General features: G+C 46.3%; 1 protein-coding gene across 1 annotated transcript in view; it reads left to right on the plus strand.

Moving 5' to 3' along the window:
* Window positions 1-2,517: 2,517 nt before the first annotated feature.
* LOC141130685 (disintegrin and metalloproteinase domain-containing protein 10-like) overlaps window positions 2,518-20,436 on the plus strand; it is a 60,033-nt gene continuing 42,114 nt past the window's right edge. Inside the window, exons 1-3 of the mRNA XM_073618155.1 lie at window positions 2,518-2,665; window positions 11,179-11,329; window positions 16,971-17,089. Coding sequence (XP_073474256.1) covers window positions 2,605-2,665; window positions 11,179-11,329; window positions 16,971-17,089 — 331 coding nt within the window. The 5' untranslated portion in view covers window positions 2,518-2,604. The remainder of the gene's footprint in view (window positions 2,666-11,178; window positions 11,330-16,970; window positions 17,090-20,436) is intronic.

Here is a 20,436-nt window from a genome sequence, read left to right on the forward strand (position 1 = left end):
CAGACTGGCAGGCTGACAGTCCAGACTGGAGCATCACTTGGTCCGTGTCTGGACAGCAGTCCGCCATTTTATGGTGGCTGCCCTATACTGTGTACTCTCAATCCAGAGCACTCAGTGTCATTTCTGTCTGCTGCCTCCTTCCTCTGCTATCTGCATGAGTCATTTCTGATTTTCCTGACACTAAGAGATAAAAATGTGACAGGGGAGGGAGCTCCAGCACACAGCCGGTGATTGACAGCCTCAGCTCTGTTCCTGTGTGCTGTGTGAAAGGGGGTGTGTCCCTTCCCTCCAATTAGCTCTCACTGAGCTCTGAAGAGTGTAATTTCAGCTCCCCGCCCCCCTTTTTCTAAAAGCTTTTTCTAAAAGCTCAGACAAGCTTTATCAATTCTGGACTTTGAATGACTGTAGACAAGAGAAGACTGCAGATAAACAGGTATCACATACTGTATGTAGGAGGATTTGTTTCATCTTTGTGTCTCACATGAGGCCAGTCACTTTAATGGGTATATGTAAGGGTTACAACAACTTTAAAGCCGCATACACACGATTGGATCTTCCGATGGGAAATGTGTGATGTCAGGCTACTGGTGGAAAATCCGACCGTTTCTACGCTCCATCGGACAATTGTTGTTAGATTTTCTGCGGACAAATGTTGGATGGCAGGTTTTAAAATTTTCTGTAGACAAATGTGTGTTGTCGGATTTTCCGAGCGTGTGTACACAAGTCTGTCGGACAAAAGTCCAAAGTACAAACACGCATGCTCGGAAGCAAGGAGGAGCCAGAAGCGGTCGGTCTTGTAAACTAGCGTTCGTAATGGAGAATTAACATTCGTGACGCGGCAAATTATGAAATCTGGAAATGCAGCGCACAATTCTCTTCTTCTTTAATGGGATAATAATGAAGCTGCTTTGCTGGTGATACTGATGGAGTTATTGCAAATGAATTTTCAAAGGCTTTTTTCTTCTAGTGATATCAAAATAATATTATTATGCTTTTTTTTTTTTGGCCAAGTTACCACAACACCATTATCTTGTAGTTTTTAAGATCAAAGATACAACTATGTTGGTGTCCCTTGTTAATTTTACATTGTATTTTTTAAAATGGAACTGCCTACACCCAAACTGTCATTTGAAGTAAAACACATAGCCAAGTATTATTCTGCACAATGTTTTTTATTGTGCATTAAACAAATAAAATTAGACATGCTATCGGCCAATAGAACTTAACCAAAAAGTGCATTCTATGCATCCAAAAATATAGAAAATATTATAAATCAAATCATTATTATTTAACCAAAAAATAAAATAAAAGCCTCATGCATGTGTCCTGCTTCTTAATATAGGGGGTCAACAATGCCAAGAGTTGGTGAAAGCAGGGGTCCGTCATCCGGAGATAATTTCGAAAATCATCTGGATTATTCTCCTGGAGCTCCCGCAGCAAAGGCATATGACATAATTGGTCACAACTAATAAAGCAACCAATTTTTGGTCCAAAAAATCCTCCTCCTCCTGTTCCTGAACTGGACTTGGGTCAAAGCAATAACTCCAAGGCCAATAATAAATAACACGTTATCTCCTCCGATTCCGCAACATGTCTGGTTGACAAACTGCCATTCAGAAACAAACTGAAAAGCGTGAAATGAAAAGCGCGAAATTAAAAGCGCAGGATGAAAAGCGCAAATTAACACTCACCAAACTTCTACTAACATGAAATTAGCAGAAGGAGCCCAAAGGGTGGCGCTAAAGAGCTGGAAAAACCACGTAGTACATCACTACGTTCGTCTTTGTTGGCCGAAAATTCCTTGCCGTTTGTATGCAAGACAAAATCCAGGCACATGTCTTCAGACAAAAGTCCGAGGTTTTGTCTGCAGAAAATCCGAACGTGTGTATGAGGCTTAAGTCTCCTGATAATGAACTTGCCATAAACCATTATCACATTAAAGCCTCGTACACACGATTAGGATTTTCGGCAGGGAATTGTGTGATGACAGGCTGTTGGCCTAAAATCCAACCATTTGTACGCTCCATCAGACAATTGTCCAACTTTCTGCCAACAAATGTTGGATGGCAGGCTAGTAAATTTTCAGCAGACAACGGTCTGTTGTCAGATTTTCCTATCGTGTGTACAAAAGTCCGTCACAAACAAGTTGAAAGTTGAAAGAAAATCCAATTGTGTGTACGAGGCTTAAATGTTGATTTTGTTTTTTTTCTTTTTGTTGGCTGGAGTTCTGTTTTAAAATCAATCAGAGAAAAAAGGAGTTGCCTGTCTGTTAAGCTGGTCCTCCGGCTTCAATACCATCTCAGTTGCTAAACAAGAATGTAGATAAGGAAAGTTAGAGAATAGTCAGAAGTCTGCTCTGGGTCAGTGACATACTGAAGCCAGGGGGTCACAATAACAGCCAGGCAACTAGCATTAGGAGGAGATTTTCGCAGTGGCATCTGTCCTGGAGAATAACAATCCTCTTTGATTCATAAGTATCTGTACATATTCTATTTTTCTCTGTAAGTGATGCATGCAAGTCTCTGCATGTGTTTCAGGGCTTGCCAATGCACTTCCTGATCCCTGCAGGCACTGACACTGGAGCCGAACACACACACAAGAACCATGCTCTTATTTCACTACATAATACAGGGTGTTCTTATATCTGCAGTTCTTTTCCTAAAAGGTAAGCAAATTAGTTCACTCATTCTCTTTCCTGGTTCTGAAAGTTCTCTGTGCTGTGTCTGGTTCTGTAGGCTCTTTGTGGCGTGTCTGGTTCTGTAGGCTCTTTGTGGCGTGTCTGGTTCTGTAGGCTCTTTGTGCCGTGTCTTGTTCTGTAGGCTCTTTGTGTTGTGTCTGGTTCTGTAGGCTCTTTGTGCCGTGTCTGGTTCTGTAGGCTCTTTGTGCTGTGTCTGGTTCTGTAGGCTCTTTGTGCCGTGTCTTGTTCTGTAGGCTCTTTGTGTTGTGTCTGGTTCTGTAGGCTCTTTGTGCTGTGTCTGGTTCTGTAGGCGCTTTGTGCCGTGTCTGGTTCTGTAGGCTCTTTGTGTTGTGTCTGGTTCTGTAGGCTCTTTGTGCCGTGTCTGGTTCTGTAGGCTCTTTGTGCTGTGTCTGGTTCTGTATTCTGTAGGCTCTTTGTGTTGTGTCTGGTTCTGTAGGCTCTTTGTGGTGTGTCTGGTTCTGTAGGCTCTTTGTGCCGTGTCTTGTTCTGTAGGCTCTCTGTGCTGTGTCTGGTTCTGTAGGCTCTTTGTGCCGTGTCTGGTTCTGTAGGCTCTTTGTGCTGTGTCTGGTTCTGTAGGCTCTCTGTGCTGCGTCTTGTTCTGTAGGCTCTTTGTGTTGTGTCTGGTTCTGTAGGCTCTTCGTGCTGTGTCTGGTTCTGTAGGCTCTCTGTGCTGTGTCTGGTTCTGTAGGCTCTCTGTGCCATGTCTGGTTCTGTAGGCTCTCTGTGCCGCGTCTCGTTCTGTAGGCTCTTTGTGCTGTGTCTGGTTCTGTATACTCTCTATGCCATGTCTGGTTCTGTAGGCTCTCTGTGCTCTGTCTGGTTCTATAGACTCTCTGTGCTGTGTCTAATTCTGTAGACTCTCTGTGCTGTGTCTGGTTCTGTAGACTCTCTGTGCTGTGTCCGGTTCTGTAGATTCTCTGTGCTGTGTCTGGTTCTGTAGAATCTGATTGCGCTGTTCAGTTCGGTAGGATCTCCGCGCTTTATCTGACTCTAGGATCTCTGTGCTTTGTTTTGTTCCGTAGGATCTCGGTGATGCATCTGGTTCTGTAGGATTTTGGTGCTCTGTTTTGTTCTGTAGGATCTTGGTTCTGTTTCTGGTTCTTTAGGTTCTCTGAGCTGTGTCTGATTCTGTAGACTCTCTGTGCTGTGTCTGGTTCTGAAAAATCTGATTGCTCTGTTTAGTTTAGTAGGATCTCTGTGCTCTATCTGGCTCTGTAGGATCTTGGTGCTTTGTCTGGTTCCATAGGATCTCAGTGGTGTGTCTGATTCTGTAGGATTTTGGTGCTCTATTTTGTTCTGTAGGATGTTGGTGCTGTGTCTGGTTCTTTAGGTTCTCTGAGCTGTGTCTGGTTCTATAGGCTCTCAATGCCGTGTCTGGTTCTGTAGACTCTCTGTGCCATGTCTGGTTCTATAGGCTCTCTGTGCTGTGTCTGGTTCTGTAGGCTCTCTGTGCTGTGTCTGGTTCTGTAGACTCTCTGCGCTGTGTCTGTTTCTGTAGGCTCTCTGTGCTGTGTCTGATTCTGTAGGCTCTCTGTGCTTTGGTTCTGTAAACTCTCTGTGCTTTGGTTCTGTAAGCTGTGCTTTGGTTCTGTTGGTTCTGTAAGCTTTCTGTGCTTTGTCTGGTTCTGTAGGCTCTCTGTGCCGTATGTGGATCTGTAGACTCTCTGTGCTGCGTCTGGTTCTATAGGCTCTCTGTGTCACATCTGATTCTGTAGGCTCTCTTTGCTGGGTCTGGTTCTGTAGGCTTTCTTTGCCGAATCTGGTTCTGTAGGATCTCTGTGCTGTGTCTGGTTCTGTAGTCTCTTCATGCTGTGTTTGGTTCTGTAGGCTCTCTGTGCTGTGTCTGGTTCTGTAAATGCTCTGTGCTGTGTCTGGTTCTGTAGACTCTCTGTGACATGTCTGGTTCTGTAGACTTTCTGTGCTGTGTCTGGTTTTGTAGGTTCTCTGTGCCATGTCTGGTTCTGTAGACTCTTTCTGCTGGTTCTGTAGGCTCTCTGTGCTGTGTCTGGTTCTGTAGAATCTTATTGCGCTGTTCAGTGCCGTAGGATCTCTGTGCTCTATCTGGCTCTGTAGGATCTCAGTGCTTTGTCTGGTTTCCGTAGGATTTCGGTGCTCTGTCTTTTTCCATAGGATCTCTGTGCTCTATCTGGCTCTGTAGGATCTCAGTGCTCTGCCTAGCTCCGTAGGATCTCGTTTTGCGTCTGGTTTTGTAGTATCTTGGTGGTCTGTCTGGCTCTGTATGATCTCGGTGGTGCATCTGTTTCTGTAGGATTTTGGTGCTCTTTTTTATTCTGTAGGATCTTGGTGCTGTGTTTGGTTCTATAGGTTCTCTGAGCTGTGTCTGGTTCTGTAGGCTCTCTCTGCCGTGTCTGGTTCTGTAGGCTCTATATGCTGTATCTGGTTCTTTAGGTTCTCTGTGCTGTGTCTGGTTCTGTAGACTCTCTGTGCTTTGTCTGGTTCCGTAGACTCTCTGTGCTTTGTCTGCTTCTGTAGGCTCTCTGTGCCGTGTTTTGTTCTATAGGCTCTCTGTGCTGTAATTGGTTCTGTAAGCTCTCTGTGCTGTGTCTGGTTCTGTAGGCTCTCTGTGCTGTGTCTAGTTCTGCAGGCTCTCTGTGCCGTATCTAGTTCTGTAGACTCTCTGTGCTGTGTCTGGTTCTATAGGCTCTCAGTGCTGTGTCTGGTTCTGTAGACTCTTTGTGCTGTGTCTGGTTCTGTAGGCTTCTGTGTCATGTCTGATTCTGTAGGCTCTCTTCGCGGTGTCTGTTTCTCTAGGCTTCCTGTGTTGCGTCTGGTTCTGTAGGCTCTTCGTGCTGTGTTTAGTTCTGTAGGCTCTCTGTGCTGCGTCTGGTTCTGTAGACTCTCTGTGCCATGTCTGGTTCTGTAGGCTCTCTGTGTTGTGTCTGGTTCTATAGACTTTCTATGCTGTGTCTAGTTCTGTAGACTCTCTGTGTTGTGTCTGGTTCTGTAGACTCTCTGCGCTGTGTCTGGTTCTATAGACTCTCTGTGCTGTATCTGGTTCTGTAGGCTCTCTGTCCTGGGTTTAGTTCTGTAGACTCTCTGTGTTGTGTCTGGTTCTGTAAGCTCTCTGTACTGTGTCTGGTTCTGTAGGTTCACTGTGCTGTGTCTGGTTCTGTAGGCTCATTGTGCTGTGCCTAGTTCTATGAACTCTCTGTGCTGTCTCTGGTTCTGTAAATGCTCTGTGTTGTTTCTGGTTCTGTAGATTTACTGTGCTGTGTCTGGTTCTCTATGTTTTCTATGCTGTGTCTGGTCCTGTAGACTCTCTGTGTTGTGTCTGGTTCTGTAGGCTCTCTGTGCGGTGTCTGGTTCTGTAGGCTCTCTGTGCTGTGTCTGGTTTTGTAGGCTCTCTGTGCTGCGTCTGGTTCTGTAGGCTCTCTGTGCTGTGTCTGATTCTGTAGGTTCTCTGTGCTGTTTCTGGTTCTGTAGGCTTTCTGTGCCGCGACTGGTTCTGTAGGCTCTCTTGCCGTGTCTGGTTCTGTAGGCTCTCTGTGCTGTGCCTGGTTCTGTAGGCTCTCTGTGCCATGTCTGGTTCTGTAGATTCCCTGTGCTGTGTCTGGTTCTGTAGACTCTCTGTGCTGTGTCTGGTTCTCTAGGTTTTCTATACTGTGTCTGGCCTGTAGACTCTCTGTGTTGTGTCTGGTCCTGTAGACTCTCTGTGTTGTGTCTGGTTCTGTAGGCTCTCTGTGCGGTGTCTGATTCTGTAGGTTCTCTGTGCTGTTTCTGGTTCTGTAGGCTTTCTGTGCCGCGACTGGTTCTGTAGGCTCTCTTGCCGTGTCTGGTTCTGTAGGCTCTCTGTGCTATGTCTGGTTCTGTAGATTCCCTGTGCTGTGTCTGGTTCTGTAGACTCTCTGTGCTGTGTCTGGTTCTGTAGGCTCTCTGTGCCATGTCTGGTTCTGAAGACTCCTTCTTTTGTGTCTGGTTCTGTAGGCTCTCTGTGCTGTGTCTTGTTCTATAGACTCTCTGTGCTGTGTCTGGTTCTGTAAATGCTATGTGCTGTGTCTGGTTCTGTAAATGCTCTCTGTTGTGTCTGGTTCTGTAGACTCTCTGTGCTGTGTCTGGTTCTGTAGGCTCTCTGTGCCATGTCTGGTTCTGAAGACTCCTTCTTTTGTTTCTGGTTCTGTAGGCTCTCTGTGCTGTGTCTGGTTCTGTAGACTTTCTGTGCTGTGTCTGGTTCTGTAGGTTTTCTATGCTCTGTCTGGTTCTGTAGACTCTCTGTGTTGTGCCTGGGTCTGTAAGCTCTCATTGCTGCGTCTGGTTCTATATGTTCCCTGTGCCGTGTCTAGTTCTGTAGGCTCTCTGTGTTGTGCCTGGGTCTGTAGGCTCTCATTGCTGCATCTGGTACTATAAGTTCTCTGTGCCATGTCTGGTTCTGAAGGCTCTCTGTGCTTTGTCTGGTTTTATAGGCTCTCTGTGCTGTGTCTAGTTCTGTAGACTTTCTGTGCTGTGTCTGGTTCTATAGACTCTCTGTGCTGTATCTGGTTCTGTAGGCTCTCTGTCCTGGGTTTAGTTCTGTAGACTCTCTGTGTTGTGTCTGGTTCTGTAAGCTCTCTGTACTGTGTCTGGTTCTGTAGGTTCACTGTGCTGTGTCTGGTTCTGTAGGCTCATTGTGCTGTGCCTAGTTCTATGAACTCTCTGTGCTGTCTCTGGTTCTGTAAATGCTGGTTCTGTAGATTCACTGTGCTGTGTCTGGTTCTCTAGGTTTTCTATTCAGTGTCTGGTCCTGTAGACTCTCTGTGTTGTGTCTGGTTTTGTAAGCTCTCTGTGCTGTATCTGGTTCTGTGGGCTCTCTGTGCGGTGTCTGGTTCTGTAGGCTCTCTGTGCTGTGTCTGGTTTTGTAGGTTCTCTGTGCTGCGTCTGGTTCTGTAGGCTCTCTGTGCTGTGTCTGATTCTGTAGGTTCTCTGTGCTGTTTCTGATTCTGTAGGCTTTCTGTGCCGCGACTGGTTCTGTAGGCTCTCTTGCCGTGTCTGGTTCTGTAGGCTCTCTGTGCTGTGCCTGGTTCTGTAGGCTCTCGGTGCCATGTCTGGTTCTGTAGGCTCTCTGTGCTGTGTCCCGTTCTGTAGGCTCTCTGTGCTGTGTCTGGTTCTCTAGGTTTTCTATGCTGTGTCAGGTTCTGTAGACTCTCTGTACTGTGTCTGGTTCTGTAGGTTCTCTGTGCTGTGTCTGGTTCTGTGGGCTCTCTCTGCTTTGCCTGGTTCTGTAGGCTCTCTGTGCTGTGTCTGGTTCTGTAGGCTCTCTGTGCTGCGTCTGGTTCTCTAGGCTCTCTGTGCTGCGTCTGGTTCTGTAGGCTCTCTGTGCTGTGTCTGGTTCTGTAGGCTCTCTGTGCTGTGTCTGGTTCTGTAGGCTCTTTGTGCCTTGTCTAGTTCTGTAGGTTCTTTGTAACGTGTCTGGTTCTGTAGGCTCTTTGTGCTGTGTCTGGTTCTGTAGGCTCTTTGTGCTGTGCCTGGTTCTGTAGCTTCTCTGTGCTGTGTCTGGTTCTATAGGCTCTCTGTGCTGTGTCCGGTTCTGTAGGCTCTCTGTGCTGTGTCTTGTTCTGTAGGTTCTCTGTGTCACCTCTGATTCTGTAAGCTTTCTTGTTCTGTAGGCATTCTGTGCTGCGTCTGGTTCTGTAGGCTTTCTGTGCTATGTCTTGTTCTGTAGACTCTCTGTGCTGCTTCTGTTACTCTAGGTTTTCTATGCTGTGTCAGGTTCTGTAGGCTCTCTGTGCTGTGTCTGGTTCTGTGGGCTCTCTGTGCGGTGTCTGGTTCTGTGGGCTCTCTGTGCTGTGTCTGGCTCTGTGGGCTCTCTTTGCTGTGTCTGGTTCTGTAGGCTCTCTGTGCTGTGTCTGATTCTGTAGGTTCTCTGTGCTGTTTCTGATTCTGTAGGCTTTCTGTGCCGCGACTGGTTCTGTAGGCTCTCTTGCCGTGTCTGGTTCTGTAGGCTCTCTGTGCTGTGCCTGGTTCTGTAGGCTCTCGGTGCCATGTCTGGTTCTGTAGATTCCCTGTGCTGTGTCTGGTTCTGTAGACTCTCTGTGCTGTGTCTGGTTCTGTAGGCTCTCTGTGCCATGTCTGGTTCTGAAGACTCCTCCTTTTGTGTCTGTTTCTGTAGGCTCTCTGTGCTGTGTCTAGTTCTATAGACTCTCTGTGCTGTGTCTGGTTCTGTAAATGCTATGTGCTGTGTCTGGTTCTGTAAATGCTCTCTGTTGTGTCTGGTTCTGTAGGCTCTCTGTGCTGTTTCTGGTTCTGTAGGCTCTCTGTGCTGTGTCTGGTTCTGTAGACTTTCTGTGCTGTGTCTGGTTCTGTAGGTTTTCTATGCTCTGTCTGGTTCTGTAGACTCTCTGTGTTGTTCCTGGGTCTGTAAGCTCTCATTGCTGCGTCTGGTTCTATAAGTTCCCTGTGCCGTGTCTAGTTCTGTAGGCTCTCTGTGTTGTGCCTGGGTCTGTAGGCTCTCATTGCTGCATCTGGTACTATAAGTTCTCTGTGCCATGTCTGGTTCTGAAGGCTCTCTGTGCTTTGTCTGGTTTTATAGGCTCTCTGTGCTGTGTCTAGTTCTGTTGATTCTCTGTATTGTGTCTGGTTCTGTAGGCTCTCTGTGCTGTGTCTGGTTCTGTAGACTCTCTGTGCTGCGTCTGGTTCTGTAGGCTCTCTGTGCTGTGTCTGGTTCTCTAGGCTCTCTGTGCTGTGTCTGGTTCTATACGTTCTCTGTGCTGCGTCTGGTTCTGTTGGCTCTCTGTGCTGTATCTGGTTCTGTTGGCTCTCTGTGCTGCATCTGGTTCTGTAGGCTCTCTGTGTTGTGTCTGGTTCTGTAGGCTCTCTGTGCTGTGTCTGGTTCTGTAGGCTCTTTGTGCCTTGTCTAGTTCTGTAGGTTCTTTGTACCATGTCTGGTTCTGTAGGCTCTCTGTGCTTTGTCTGGTTTTGTAGGCTCTTTGTGCTGTGTCCCGTTCTGTAGACTCTCTGTGCTGTGAATGGTTCTGTAGGCTCTCAGTGCTGTGTCTGGTTCTGTAGGCTCTCTGTGCTGTGTCCCGTTCTGTAGGCTCTCTGTGCTGTGTCTTGTTCTGTAGGCTCTCTGTGTCACCTCTGATTCCGTAGGCTTTCTTGTTCTATAGGCATTCTGTGCCGCATCTGGTTCTGTAGGCTCTCTGTGCTGCATCTGGTTCTGTAGGCTCTCTGTGTTGTGTCTGGTTCTGTAAGCTCTCTGTGCTGTGTCTGGTTCTCTAGGCTCTTTGTGCCTTGTCTAGTTCTGTAGGTTCTTTGTACCATGTCTGGTTCTGTAGGCTCTTTGTGCTGTGTTTGGTTCTGTAGGCTCTCTGTGCTGTGAATGGTTCTGTAGGCTCTCTGTGCTGTGTCTGGTTCTGTAGGCTCTCTGTGCTGTGTCCCGTTCTGTAGGCTCTCTGTGCTGTGTCTTGTTCTGTAGGCTCTCCGTGTCACCTCCGTAGCCTTTCTTGTTCTGTAGGCATTCTGTGCCGCGTCTGGTTCTATAGGCTCTCTGTGCTGTGTCCCATTCTGTAGACTCTCTATGCTGTGAATGGTTCTGTAGGCTCTCTGTGCTGTGTCTTGTTCTGTAGGCTCTCTGTGCTGTGTCCCGTTCTGTAGGCTCTCTGTGCTGTGTCTGGTTCTCTAGGTTTTCTATGCTGTGTCAGGTTCTGTAGACTCTCTGTACTGTGTCTGGTTCTGTAGGTTCTCTGTGCTGTGTCTGGTTCTGTGGGCTCTCTCTGCTTTGCCTGGTTCTGTAGGCTCTCTGTGCTGTGTCTGGTTCTGTAGGCTCTCTGTGCTGCGTCTGGTTCTCTAGGCTCTCTGTGCTGCGTCTGGTTCTGTAGGCTCTCTGTGCTGTGTCTGGTTCTGTAGGCTCTCTGTGCTGTGTCTGGTTCTGTAGGCTCTTTGTGCCTTGTCTAGTTCTGTAGGTTCTTTGTAACGTGTCTGGTTCTGTAGGCTCTTTGTGCTGTGTCTGGTTCTGTAGGCTCTTTGTGCTGTGCCTGGTTCTGTAGCTTCTCTGTGCTGTGTCTTGTTCTGTAGGTTCTCTGTGTCACCTCTGATTCTGTAAGCTTTCTTGTTCTGTAGGCATTCTGTGCTGCGTCTGGTTCTGTAGGCTTTCTGTGCTATGTCTTGTTCTGTAGACTCTCTGTGCTGCTTCTGTTACTCTAGGTTTTCTATGCTGTGTCAGGTTCTGTAGGCTCTCTGTGCTGTGTCTGGTTCTGAAGGGTCTCTCTGTGCTGTGTCTGGTTCTGTGGGCTCTCTGTGCTGTGTCTGGCTCTGTGGGCTCTCTTTGCTGTGTCTGGTTCTGTAGGCTCTCTGTGCTGTGTCTGGTTCTGTAGGCTCTCTGTGCTGCGTCTGGTTCTATAAGTTCTCTGTGCTTTGTCTGGTCCTGTAGGCTCTCTGTGCTGTAGTCTCTATAACTAATCAGTTTTTTTTTTAGTTGATTTCCATGCTGAAGTTCCCAAAGAGTGAATGGCTCTATTCTAACTCATGTATCTTCTTTTCCTCGTTAGGAAGCAGCTGTGAAAACAGTAGACCATTTCTAAAATATTATGAAACCGTGTCGTACGACAGGACGAGGCTTCTCCAAAGTCATCAGCGGTCAAAAAGAGCTACAAATGAAGAAGAAAAAACAGTAACCCTGGATCTCACCGCCTATAATCGGTACTGATCTGATAGTTGATTCACTAAGGCAGGCCACAAGTGCATGACTTTATATTTTTTTTTTATTTGGATGTGGTTGAGATCTTCCATGAGCTCTGGAATTCCTTTTTCTTATGTGTTTCTGTTTCATTTCCTCTTGATAGTACATTTAGTGCAGTATTTCTCCTTTTTTGTGTGAGTGGGTCCATCAGCACACTCTTCTGAAAGTTGAACATTTGGCAGGATTAGGTTTTTGGATTGAAATGCGTCAGCACAGCAGTAAAACGGCAAGACGTTATAATCCGATTGTACGATCTCCTTTAGATTGATCAACAGCTATTCAGTGCAAAAGATTGCCTGATTGGATATAAATGCAGTGGCCTTGCTATGGGGGTGCGGGGGGTGTGGCCTGCACCCGAGTGACACCCGCCAGAGGGGTGACACCAGGCCCGGACACACAACGGGTGACATTGCTCGCTGTTGCTGGTGACAGAGGCAGCACCGGCCGGAGATCAGTAGCAGGCCCCGTGAGAGACAGAGATAATATAGGCAGTAAGGAAGGACTCGAGGAACCAGGAGGAGCCTGACCGCCCAGGATAAGGGAAGAGAATGGAGAGAAGGACCCAATGAAGGGACTGAGTAGTAAGTAACCCTTCATCCTTACAGTACGAGATAAAGCCTAAAGCTCTACTGTCTGTGCCCCCAGTGAGGATGGCAGAGCCGGCTGTGTGCATGTACAGAATGTGCAGGAAACAGCTGAGGGGTAAAGAGCAGGGGGGAGGAAGAGTCTCACCCCTCTCTGTCTCTCTCTCACCCCCTCTCCTCTCTCACCCCCTCTCTCTTACAACCCCCCTCTCTCACCCCCCACCCTCCCTCTCTCTCTCTCTCTCTCTCACAACCCCCCTCTCTAACCTCTCTCACCCCCATCCCTCTCTCTCTCACCGCCACCCCCTCTCTTTTACAACTCCCTCTCACTCTCTATCTCCACTCTCTCACCACCTCTCTGTCTCTCTCTCTCTCTCTCTTTCTCTCACCCCCTCTCTCTCACCCCTCTCTCTCACCCTCTCTCTATTACCACCACCCCCTTTCTCTCTCTCACACCCCTCTCCCTTACCCCCACCCCCTCTCTTAACCCTCCTCTCTCACCCGCCCCCCTCTCTTTTGCTCTCTCTCTCACCCCCCTCTCTGTCACCCCCCACTTTCCTTTCTCCTCCCTCACTCAGTCACCCCTCTCTCTCTCAGTCACTCACCCCCCACCCCCTTCTCTCTCTCTCTCATTCCCCTCTCTCTCACCCCCACCCCCTCTCTGTATTATCATCCAAAACCCCTCTTACCTTCCTCTCTGTCACCCCCCACTCTCCTCTCCTCTCTCACCCCCCACCCCCTTTCTCTCTCTCATCACCTCTCTCTTACCCTCCACGCCTCTCTTTATCACCCCCACCCCCCCTCTCTCTCTCACCCCACTCTCTCTTACCCCCCCCACTCTCCTCTATCACCCCCCACCCCCTTTCTCTCTCTCATCTCCTCTCTCTTACCCTCCACGCCTCTCTTTATCACCCCCACCCCCTCTCTCTCTCTCTCACCCCACTCTCTCTTACCCCCCCACTCTCCTCTATCACCCCCCACCCCCTTTCTCTCTCTCATCTCCCCTCTCTTACCCTCCATGCCTCTCTTTGTCACCCCCACCCCCTGTCTCTCTCTCTCTCTCTCTCTCTCTCACCCCACTCTCTCTTACCCCCACCCCCCTCTCTCTCTCTCACCCCCTCCCTTACCCCCACCCCCTCTCTCAAGCCTCCTCTCTCTCACCCCCACACCCTCTCTCTTACCCCCTCTCTGTCACCCCCCACTTTCCTTTCTCCTCCCTCACTCAGTCACCCCTCTCTCTCTCAGTCACTCACCCCCCACCCCCTTCTCTCTCTCTCTCATTCCCCTCTCTCTCACCCCCACCCCCTCTCTGTATTATCATCCAAAACCCCTCTTACCTTCCTCTCTGTCACCCCCCACTCTCCTCTCCTCTCTCACCCCCCACCCCCTTTCTCTCTCTCATCACCTCTCTCTTACCCTCCACGCCTCTCTTTATCACCCCCACCCCCTCTCTCTCTCTCTCACCCCACTCTCTCTTACCCCCCCACTCTCCTCTATCACCCCCCACCCCCTTTCTCTCTCTCATCTCCCCTCTCTTACCCTCCATGCCTCTCTTTGTCACCCCCACCCCCTGTCTCTCTCTCTCTCTCTCTCTCTCACCCCACTCTCTCTTACCCCCACCCCCCTCTCTCTCTCTCACCCCCTCCCTTACCCCCACCCCCTCTCTCAAGCCTCCTCTCTCTCACCCCCACACCCTCTCTCTTACCCCCTCTCTGTCACCTCCCCACTTTCCTTTCTCCTCCCTCACTCATCTCTCCCCTCTCTCCCCTCTCTCACCCCCCCATGTCACTTCCCACCCCCTCTCTCTGTCTCATTCACCCCCCTCTCTCTGTCTCACCTCCAACCCCTTTTCTCTTATCCCCCTCTCTGTCACCCCCCTCTCACCCCTCTCACCCCCCTCTCTATTTCACCCCACTCTCTCTTATGCCCACCCCCTCTCTCTCACCCCCAACCCCTCTCTCTCACCCCCACCCCCTCTCTCAACCCTAATCTCTCACCCCCTCTCTCTCTCTCTTACTTCTCTCTGTCAGCCCCCACTTTCCTCTCTCCTCCCTCACCCTCCCCTCTCCTCTCTCATCCCCCTATGTCACTACCCACCCCCCTATCTCTCTCTCTCTCTCTCTCACTCACCCCCCCCAACTCCCCTTTCTCGCTCTATCTCATCCCCCTCTCTGTCACCCCCACCTCCTCTCTCTCTCACCCCCACCCCCTCTATCACCCCCACAACCCCTCTCACCCCCTCTCTATCACCCCCCACCCTCTTCTCTCTCTCTCCCCCCACCCCCCCCTCCACGCCCCCTGCCTTTCTCTCCACTTCCTCTTTCTCTCTCCTACTTTCCCATCTCCCCCATCTCTCCCTCCTATTCTATCTCTCCCCCCCCCCTTTTGTCTCTATCCCTCACCCCCTCTTTAACTCTTAGGGCAAATTCACACTGAAAGAGCCTGAAATCGCAGAGCAGCCGGAGAAATTTGTCACTCCAGCCGCTCTGCGTTGCCGGCTGCTAGGGGCAGCGTGATGCACAATTCAGTGCGTTGTGCTGCCCTCCTTTTTTTTCTACAAGCTTTGTTTGAAGTGTACAAAATGTACATTTCATTCTTCACAATGTCGGGCAGCATTCTGTCATTTCAGGTTCTCAGGGAAAAAATGCTTTCTGTCAGTAGATCTTCCATGTTTTCTCAGTGTATAAAAAAAGTTGTGGGGGGTTGGCAATGCTGTTGTGGGGGGGGGGGGGGGATAGATAGAGATAGAAAGAACAGGAAAGTTGGATAGAGGGAGAGAAAAGGGAGAGATAGAAAGAGAGAGAAAAGGGGAAGAAGAGAGAAGAGAGAGAAAACAGTAGGGTAAAAATATATTGGGAAAAGGTTATTGTGTGTGTGTGGGGGGGAGGGGGGTGACGCCACGTTTTACCACACCAGACCAGGTGACACCAACCCTTGTGACGCCATGGCATAAATCACATAAACAGATTTTAGGTAGACCTTTATGTTGCATCGTTGTTGTAACATATTTGGATTGAGTTTTAGGAAAGTTTCCAATTGGAAAATGAGGGTGTCACTATGGGGTTCACTTACTAAAACTGTAGAGTGCAAAATCTGGTGCAGCTCTGCATGGTAGCCAATCAGCTTTCACACTTACCTACCATAAAAAAAAAGTGTTTCCTTTATCCTTATCATAATAAGAAAGAATTATAATATGTACACAACTTTACTATCCTTTAACCACTTCAATAACCGGCACTGTCACCCCCCTCATGCCCGGCACTGATATACAGCACTGATGGGCACTTATAGGCAGCACTGATAGGTGGCAATGATGGGCACTGATAGGTGGCAATGATGGGCACTGATAGGCGGTACTTATAGAAGGCAATTATGGGCAGTTATAGGTGGCAATTATGGGCACTGATAGGCGGCACTGATGGGCACTGATAGGTGGCAATGATGGGCACTGATAGGCGGCACTTATAGGTGGCAATTATGGGCAGTTATAGGTGGCAATTATGGGCACTGATAGGCGGCACTGATGGGCACTTGTAGGTGGCACTGATGGGCACTGATAGGTGGCAATGATGGGCACTGATAGGTGGCACTTATAGGTGGCAATTATGGGCAGTTATAGGTGGCAATTATGGGCACTGATAGGCGGCACTGATGGGCACTTGTAGGTGGCACTGATGGGCACTGATGGACACTTGTAGGTGGCTCTGATATACAGCACTGATGGGCACTAATAGGCAGCACTGATAGGTGGCACTGATGAGCACTGATAGGTGGCAATGATGGGCACTGATAGGTGGCACTTATAGGTGGCAATTATGGGCAGTTATATTTGGCAATTATGGGCACTGATAGGCAGCACTGATGGGCACTTGTAGGTGGCACTGATGGGCACTTGTAGGTGGCACTCATGGGCACTGATAGGCAGCAATGATGGGCACTGATAGGCGGCACTTATAGGTGGCAATTATGGGCAGCTCTAAGGAGCAGGGCCCTCTGATTCCTACTGTATCAAATTGTATTGTATTTGTACTGTCTACCCTCAAGTTGTAAAGCGCTACATAAACTGTTGGCGCTATATAAATCCTGTATAATAATAATAATAATAATAATGGGCACTTATAGGTGGCAATTATGGGCACTAATAGGCAGCACTGATGGGCACTTGTAGGTGGCACTGATGGGCACTGATAGGTGGCACTGATGGGCACTTGTAGGTGGCAATGATGGGCACTGATATGCGGCACTGATGGGCACTTGTAGGTGGCACTCATGGGCACTGATAGGCAGCAATGATGGGCACTGATAGGCGGCACTTATAGGTGGCAATTATGGGCAGCTCTAAGGAGCAGGGCCCTCTGATTCCTACTGTATCAAATTGTATTGTATTTGTACTGTCTACCCTCAAGTTGTAAAGCGCTACATAAACTGTTGGCGCTATATAAATCCTGTATAATAATAATAATAATAATAATGGGCACTTATAGGTGGCAATTATGGGCACTAATAGGCAGCACTGATGGGCACTTGTAGGTGGCACTGATGGGCACTGATAGGTGGCACTGATGGGCACTTGTAGGTGGCAATGATGGGCACTGATATGCGGCACTGATGGGCACTTGTAGGTGGCACTGATGGGCACTGATAGGCGGCACTGATAGTTGGCAATGATGTAAACTAGCAGTGTCAGGGCCATCTTTAATATTGATTGGACCCTGGGCAAATATTTTCTTGGTCCCTCCCAAATCCACTTATCAACTATTTGCGGGCAGCGTGGGCTCAAGGGGCAGCTGCTTTGGGCCCCACAACAATGAATGGGCCCGGGGGGAGCTGCCCCTTTTGCCCCATGTTAAAGACGGCCCTGAGCAGTGTACAGAAGACCTCCAGGTTGCCAGATTACATTTTTAATATGTTAAATTACAATATGGCCTGTGTAGCAATGGTTTATGATATAGATACATATATATATATACTATAAATATTGGACATGAACTGTGTATATCTATGTATTTCTTTCCAGAAACTTTGCACTGATGTTAAGAAGAGATAGCAGCGCTTTTGCAGATGATTTTACGATTGTGTCACATGACCAGCCGCTACCAGTGGATATCTCTTTTGTCTACAAGGGCAGCCTTAAAGGTAATAGTGGCTAAGTGGTTAGCACTTCGGGGTCGTTAGTTTGAATCCCAACCACGGCACTACCTGCATGGAGTTTACATGTTCTCCCGGTGCCTGCGTGGTTTTCCTCAGGATTCTCCGGTTTTCTCCCCACACTCCAAAGACATGCTGGTGGGTTAATTGACTCCTTTCTAAATTGGCCCCTAGTATGTGTATGTATGAATGTGAGTTAAGAACCTTAGATTGCAAGCTTCATGAGGGCAGGAACTAATGTGAATGTACAATTTACACTATATTACCAGAAGTATTGGGACACCTGCCTTTACACACACATGAACATTAATGACATCCCAGTCTTAGTCCGTAGGGTTTAATATTGAGTTGGCCCACCCTTTGCAGCTATAACAGCTTCAACTCTTCTGGGAAGGCTGTCCACAAGGTTTAGGAGTGTGTCTATGGGAATGTTTGACCATTCTTCCAGAAGCACATTTGTGAGGTCAGGCACTGATGTTGGACGAGAAGGCCTGGCTCGCAGTCTCAGCTCTAATTCATCCCAAAGGTGTCCTATCAGGTTGAGGTCAGTCAAGTTCCTCCACCCCAAACTCACTCATCCATGTCTTTATGGACCTTGCTTTGTGCACTGGTGGGCAGTCACGTTGGAACAGGAAGGGGCCAACCCCAAACTGTTCCCACAAAGTTGGGAGCATGAAATTGTCCAAAATATCTTGATATGCCGATGCCTTAAGAGTTCACTTCACTGGAACTAAGGGGCCAAGCCCAACCCCTGAAAAACAACCCCACACCATAATCCCCCCTCCACCAAATGATTTGGACCAGTGCACAAAGCAAGGTCCATAAAGACATGGATGAGCGAGTTTGAGGTGGAGGAACTTGACTGGCCTATACAGAGTCCTGACCTCAACCCGATAGAACAACTTTGGGACTGTGAGCCTTTCCTTCTCATCCAACATCAGTGTCTGACCTCACAAATGCTCTTCTGGAAGAATGATCAAACATTCCCATAGACACACTCCTAAACCTTGTGGACAACGTTCCCAGAAGAGTTGAAGCTGTTATAGCTACAAAGGGTGGACCAACTTAATATTGAACCCTACGGACTAAAGCCCCGTACACACGGAAAATTCAAAAGAATGAAAATGTTAAAATCTGAAAACCTGAAAATCTGAAATAATAACTAACTAATAATAAATATAAAATTATAGGTATTGGAATTTCCTTTCAAATTTGGCTGTTTGTGAATGTAACGAATACAAATTTATCCGAAGTTACGAATTATTAACGAAATATTAAAATTAAATAACGAATGCCGTATCTAAACGAATGGAACGTAACGATCTAATAATAATAAATAGCAATAATAATAATAAAACCTTTTTATTAATATTATTTATTATTCATTTGTTCTATTCCATTTGTTTAGATGCGACATTCGTTATTTCAGATAATTCGTAACTTCGGATAAATTTGTATTCGTTATGTTCATTAACAGCCAAATTTGAAAGGAAATTCCAATACCTATAATTGAATAGTTAGTTATTATTAGTTAGTTATTATTTCAAATTTTACAGATTTTTCTCTTTTTTTCAGATTTTAGAATTTTTGGATTATCAAACTTTTGAATTTTCGAATTCCGAAAATTCGGAAATTCGAAAATTCGGTAATTCGAAAATTTTTAAAATTTGCAAATTCGGAAATCCGAAAATTCGGAAATTCGAAAATTCGAAGATTCGAAATTTGGAAATTTGAAAATCTGAATTTTCGAGTTTCCGAATTTCCGAAAAAAGCAAAAAAGCGAATGAAACGAAAAAACGAACAAATTTTTTGTCAGTGCACATGTCTAATAAATAATAGGAGACAGACCAAAAACCAAACCACTAGATTTAAAGCTTTGTCACCCCTTATAATGCTAAGAATTAAAGGCAAAACTTTAATTTTTATGTTGGATGGAGCAAGGGAGGGTTAGAACCCCGGTCCGTTTTATTTTATTTATTATTTTACCAACTATGTCCCATTAAGGAGATTTCCCTTCACTTCCCGTCCCAAAGCCAAAACAGGAAGTCAGAGGAAATCCCTCTAAAGCGAGGGAATGCCTGGTTGTGTCACCAAAACTAGTGTCCCCGTTCTAAGATTTCCTCTTTATTCATGTTCTGGCGACAACCCCAAAATTTAGCATTTTCTTTTTTTAATTTCACTCTGGGTCTTAAACGTAAACAGTAATACATTATAATTTTTTAATTTTTTTTTTTAAATCAAGCAGTGTAAGTACCCGAATAAGACCTGCTGTCAGCTGCTTGCAGTCCCTGTAAAGCAGAGTAAGATCAGAAATATTATCATGCTGATAGGAGGAGAGAGCGGAGTGACAGAGAAGCGAGCTTATCACTGTGCTGCTTCTCCTTTCACTGTCCAGTCAGAGGCATAGGGCAGGTTCAGGCATGAGCTGAGCTCAGAAGGAGGTGGATTGAATGTAAACATGTGCGGTTCGTTTAGTTTCCAAATTGAAATTCGAACGAATTTTCGTTTTTCGGAAATTCCGATGTGTCCGAATTTCCGAATGACAATAGTACCGAATTTAAACAAATCCGAAATAACAGAAAAAAAAATTTGGACGAAATCCAAATTCAAATGGTTTTTGAACACTTTTCGAATTTGAATGTTTTTCAAATTTCCAAAGATAATAAAATAGAATAGAAAATAAAGGAATAGAATAGGAAAAAAAAAATAGAAAAGAATATAACAGAAAATAAAAGAATATAACAGAAAATAATTCTATTCCTTTCTATTCTGTTCTATTATTTTCTATCCTATTTTGTTCTGTTTTACTTTATTATATTATATTATTTTATTCTCTGTTATATTCTTTTCCATTCTATTCTATTTTTTTCTATTCTATTCCTTTATTTTCCCTTATTTATTTTTCTATTTTATTCTCTTTGTAAATTGGAAAACTATTCGAATTTGAAAACATTATTCGAATTTGAAAACGACTCAAAATTGCGTCGGAAATTTTTCGGATTCGAAAACATTATTCGAATTTGGAAACTATTCGAAATTGATTCAGAAATTTTTCGGATTCGAAAACATTATTTAAATTCGGAAACTATTCGAAATTGTTTCGAAAACTTTTCGGATTCGAAAACATTATTTGAATTCGAAAACTATTTGAAATTGATTAGAACATTTTTCGAATCGATCCAAATTTCAAATTCCAATAAAAAATTGAATAGATTTGAAAACGAATAAACGAAACAAATTCTGAAAACAAATTAAACTAATGAAACTAATTTAACTAAACGAATTTATGTAAATAACGAATCGAAAAGAAACAAAATGAAATTTTTTCGTTCTGC

The sequence above is a fragment of the Aquarana catesbeiana genome, linkage group LG01 (assembly GCF_042186555.1).
Source record: "Aquarana catesbeiana isolate 2022-GZ linkage group LG01, ASM4218655v1, whole genome shotgun sequence".
In the NCBI taxonomy this organism is placed as follows: domain Eukaryota; kingdom Metazoa; phylum Chordata; class Amphibia; order Anura; family Ranidae; genus Aquarana; species Aquarana catesbeiana.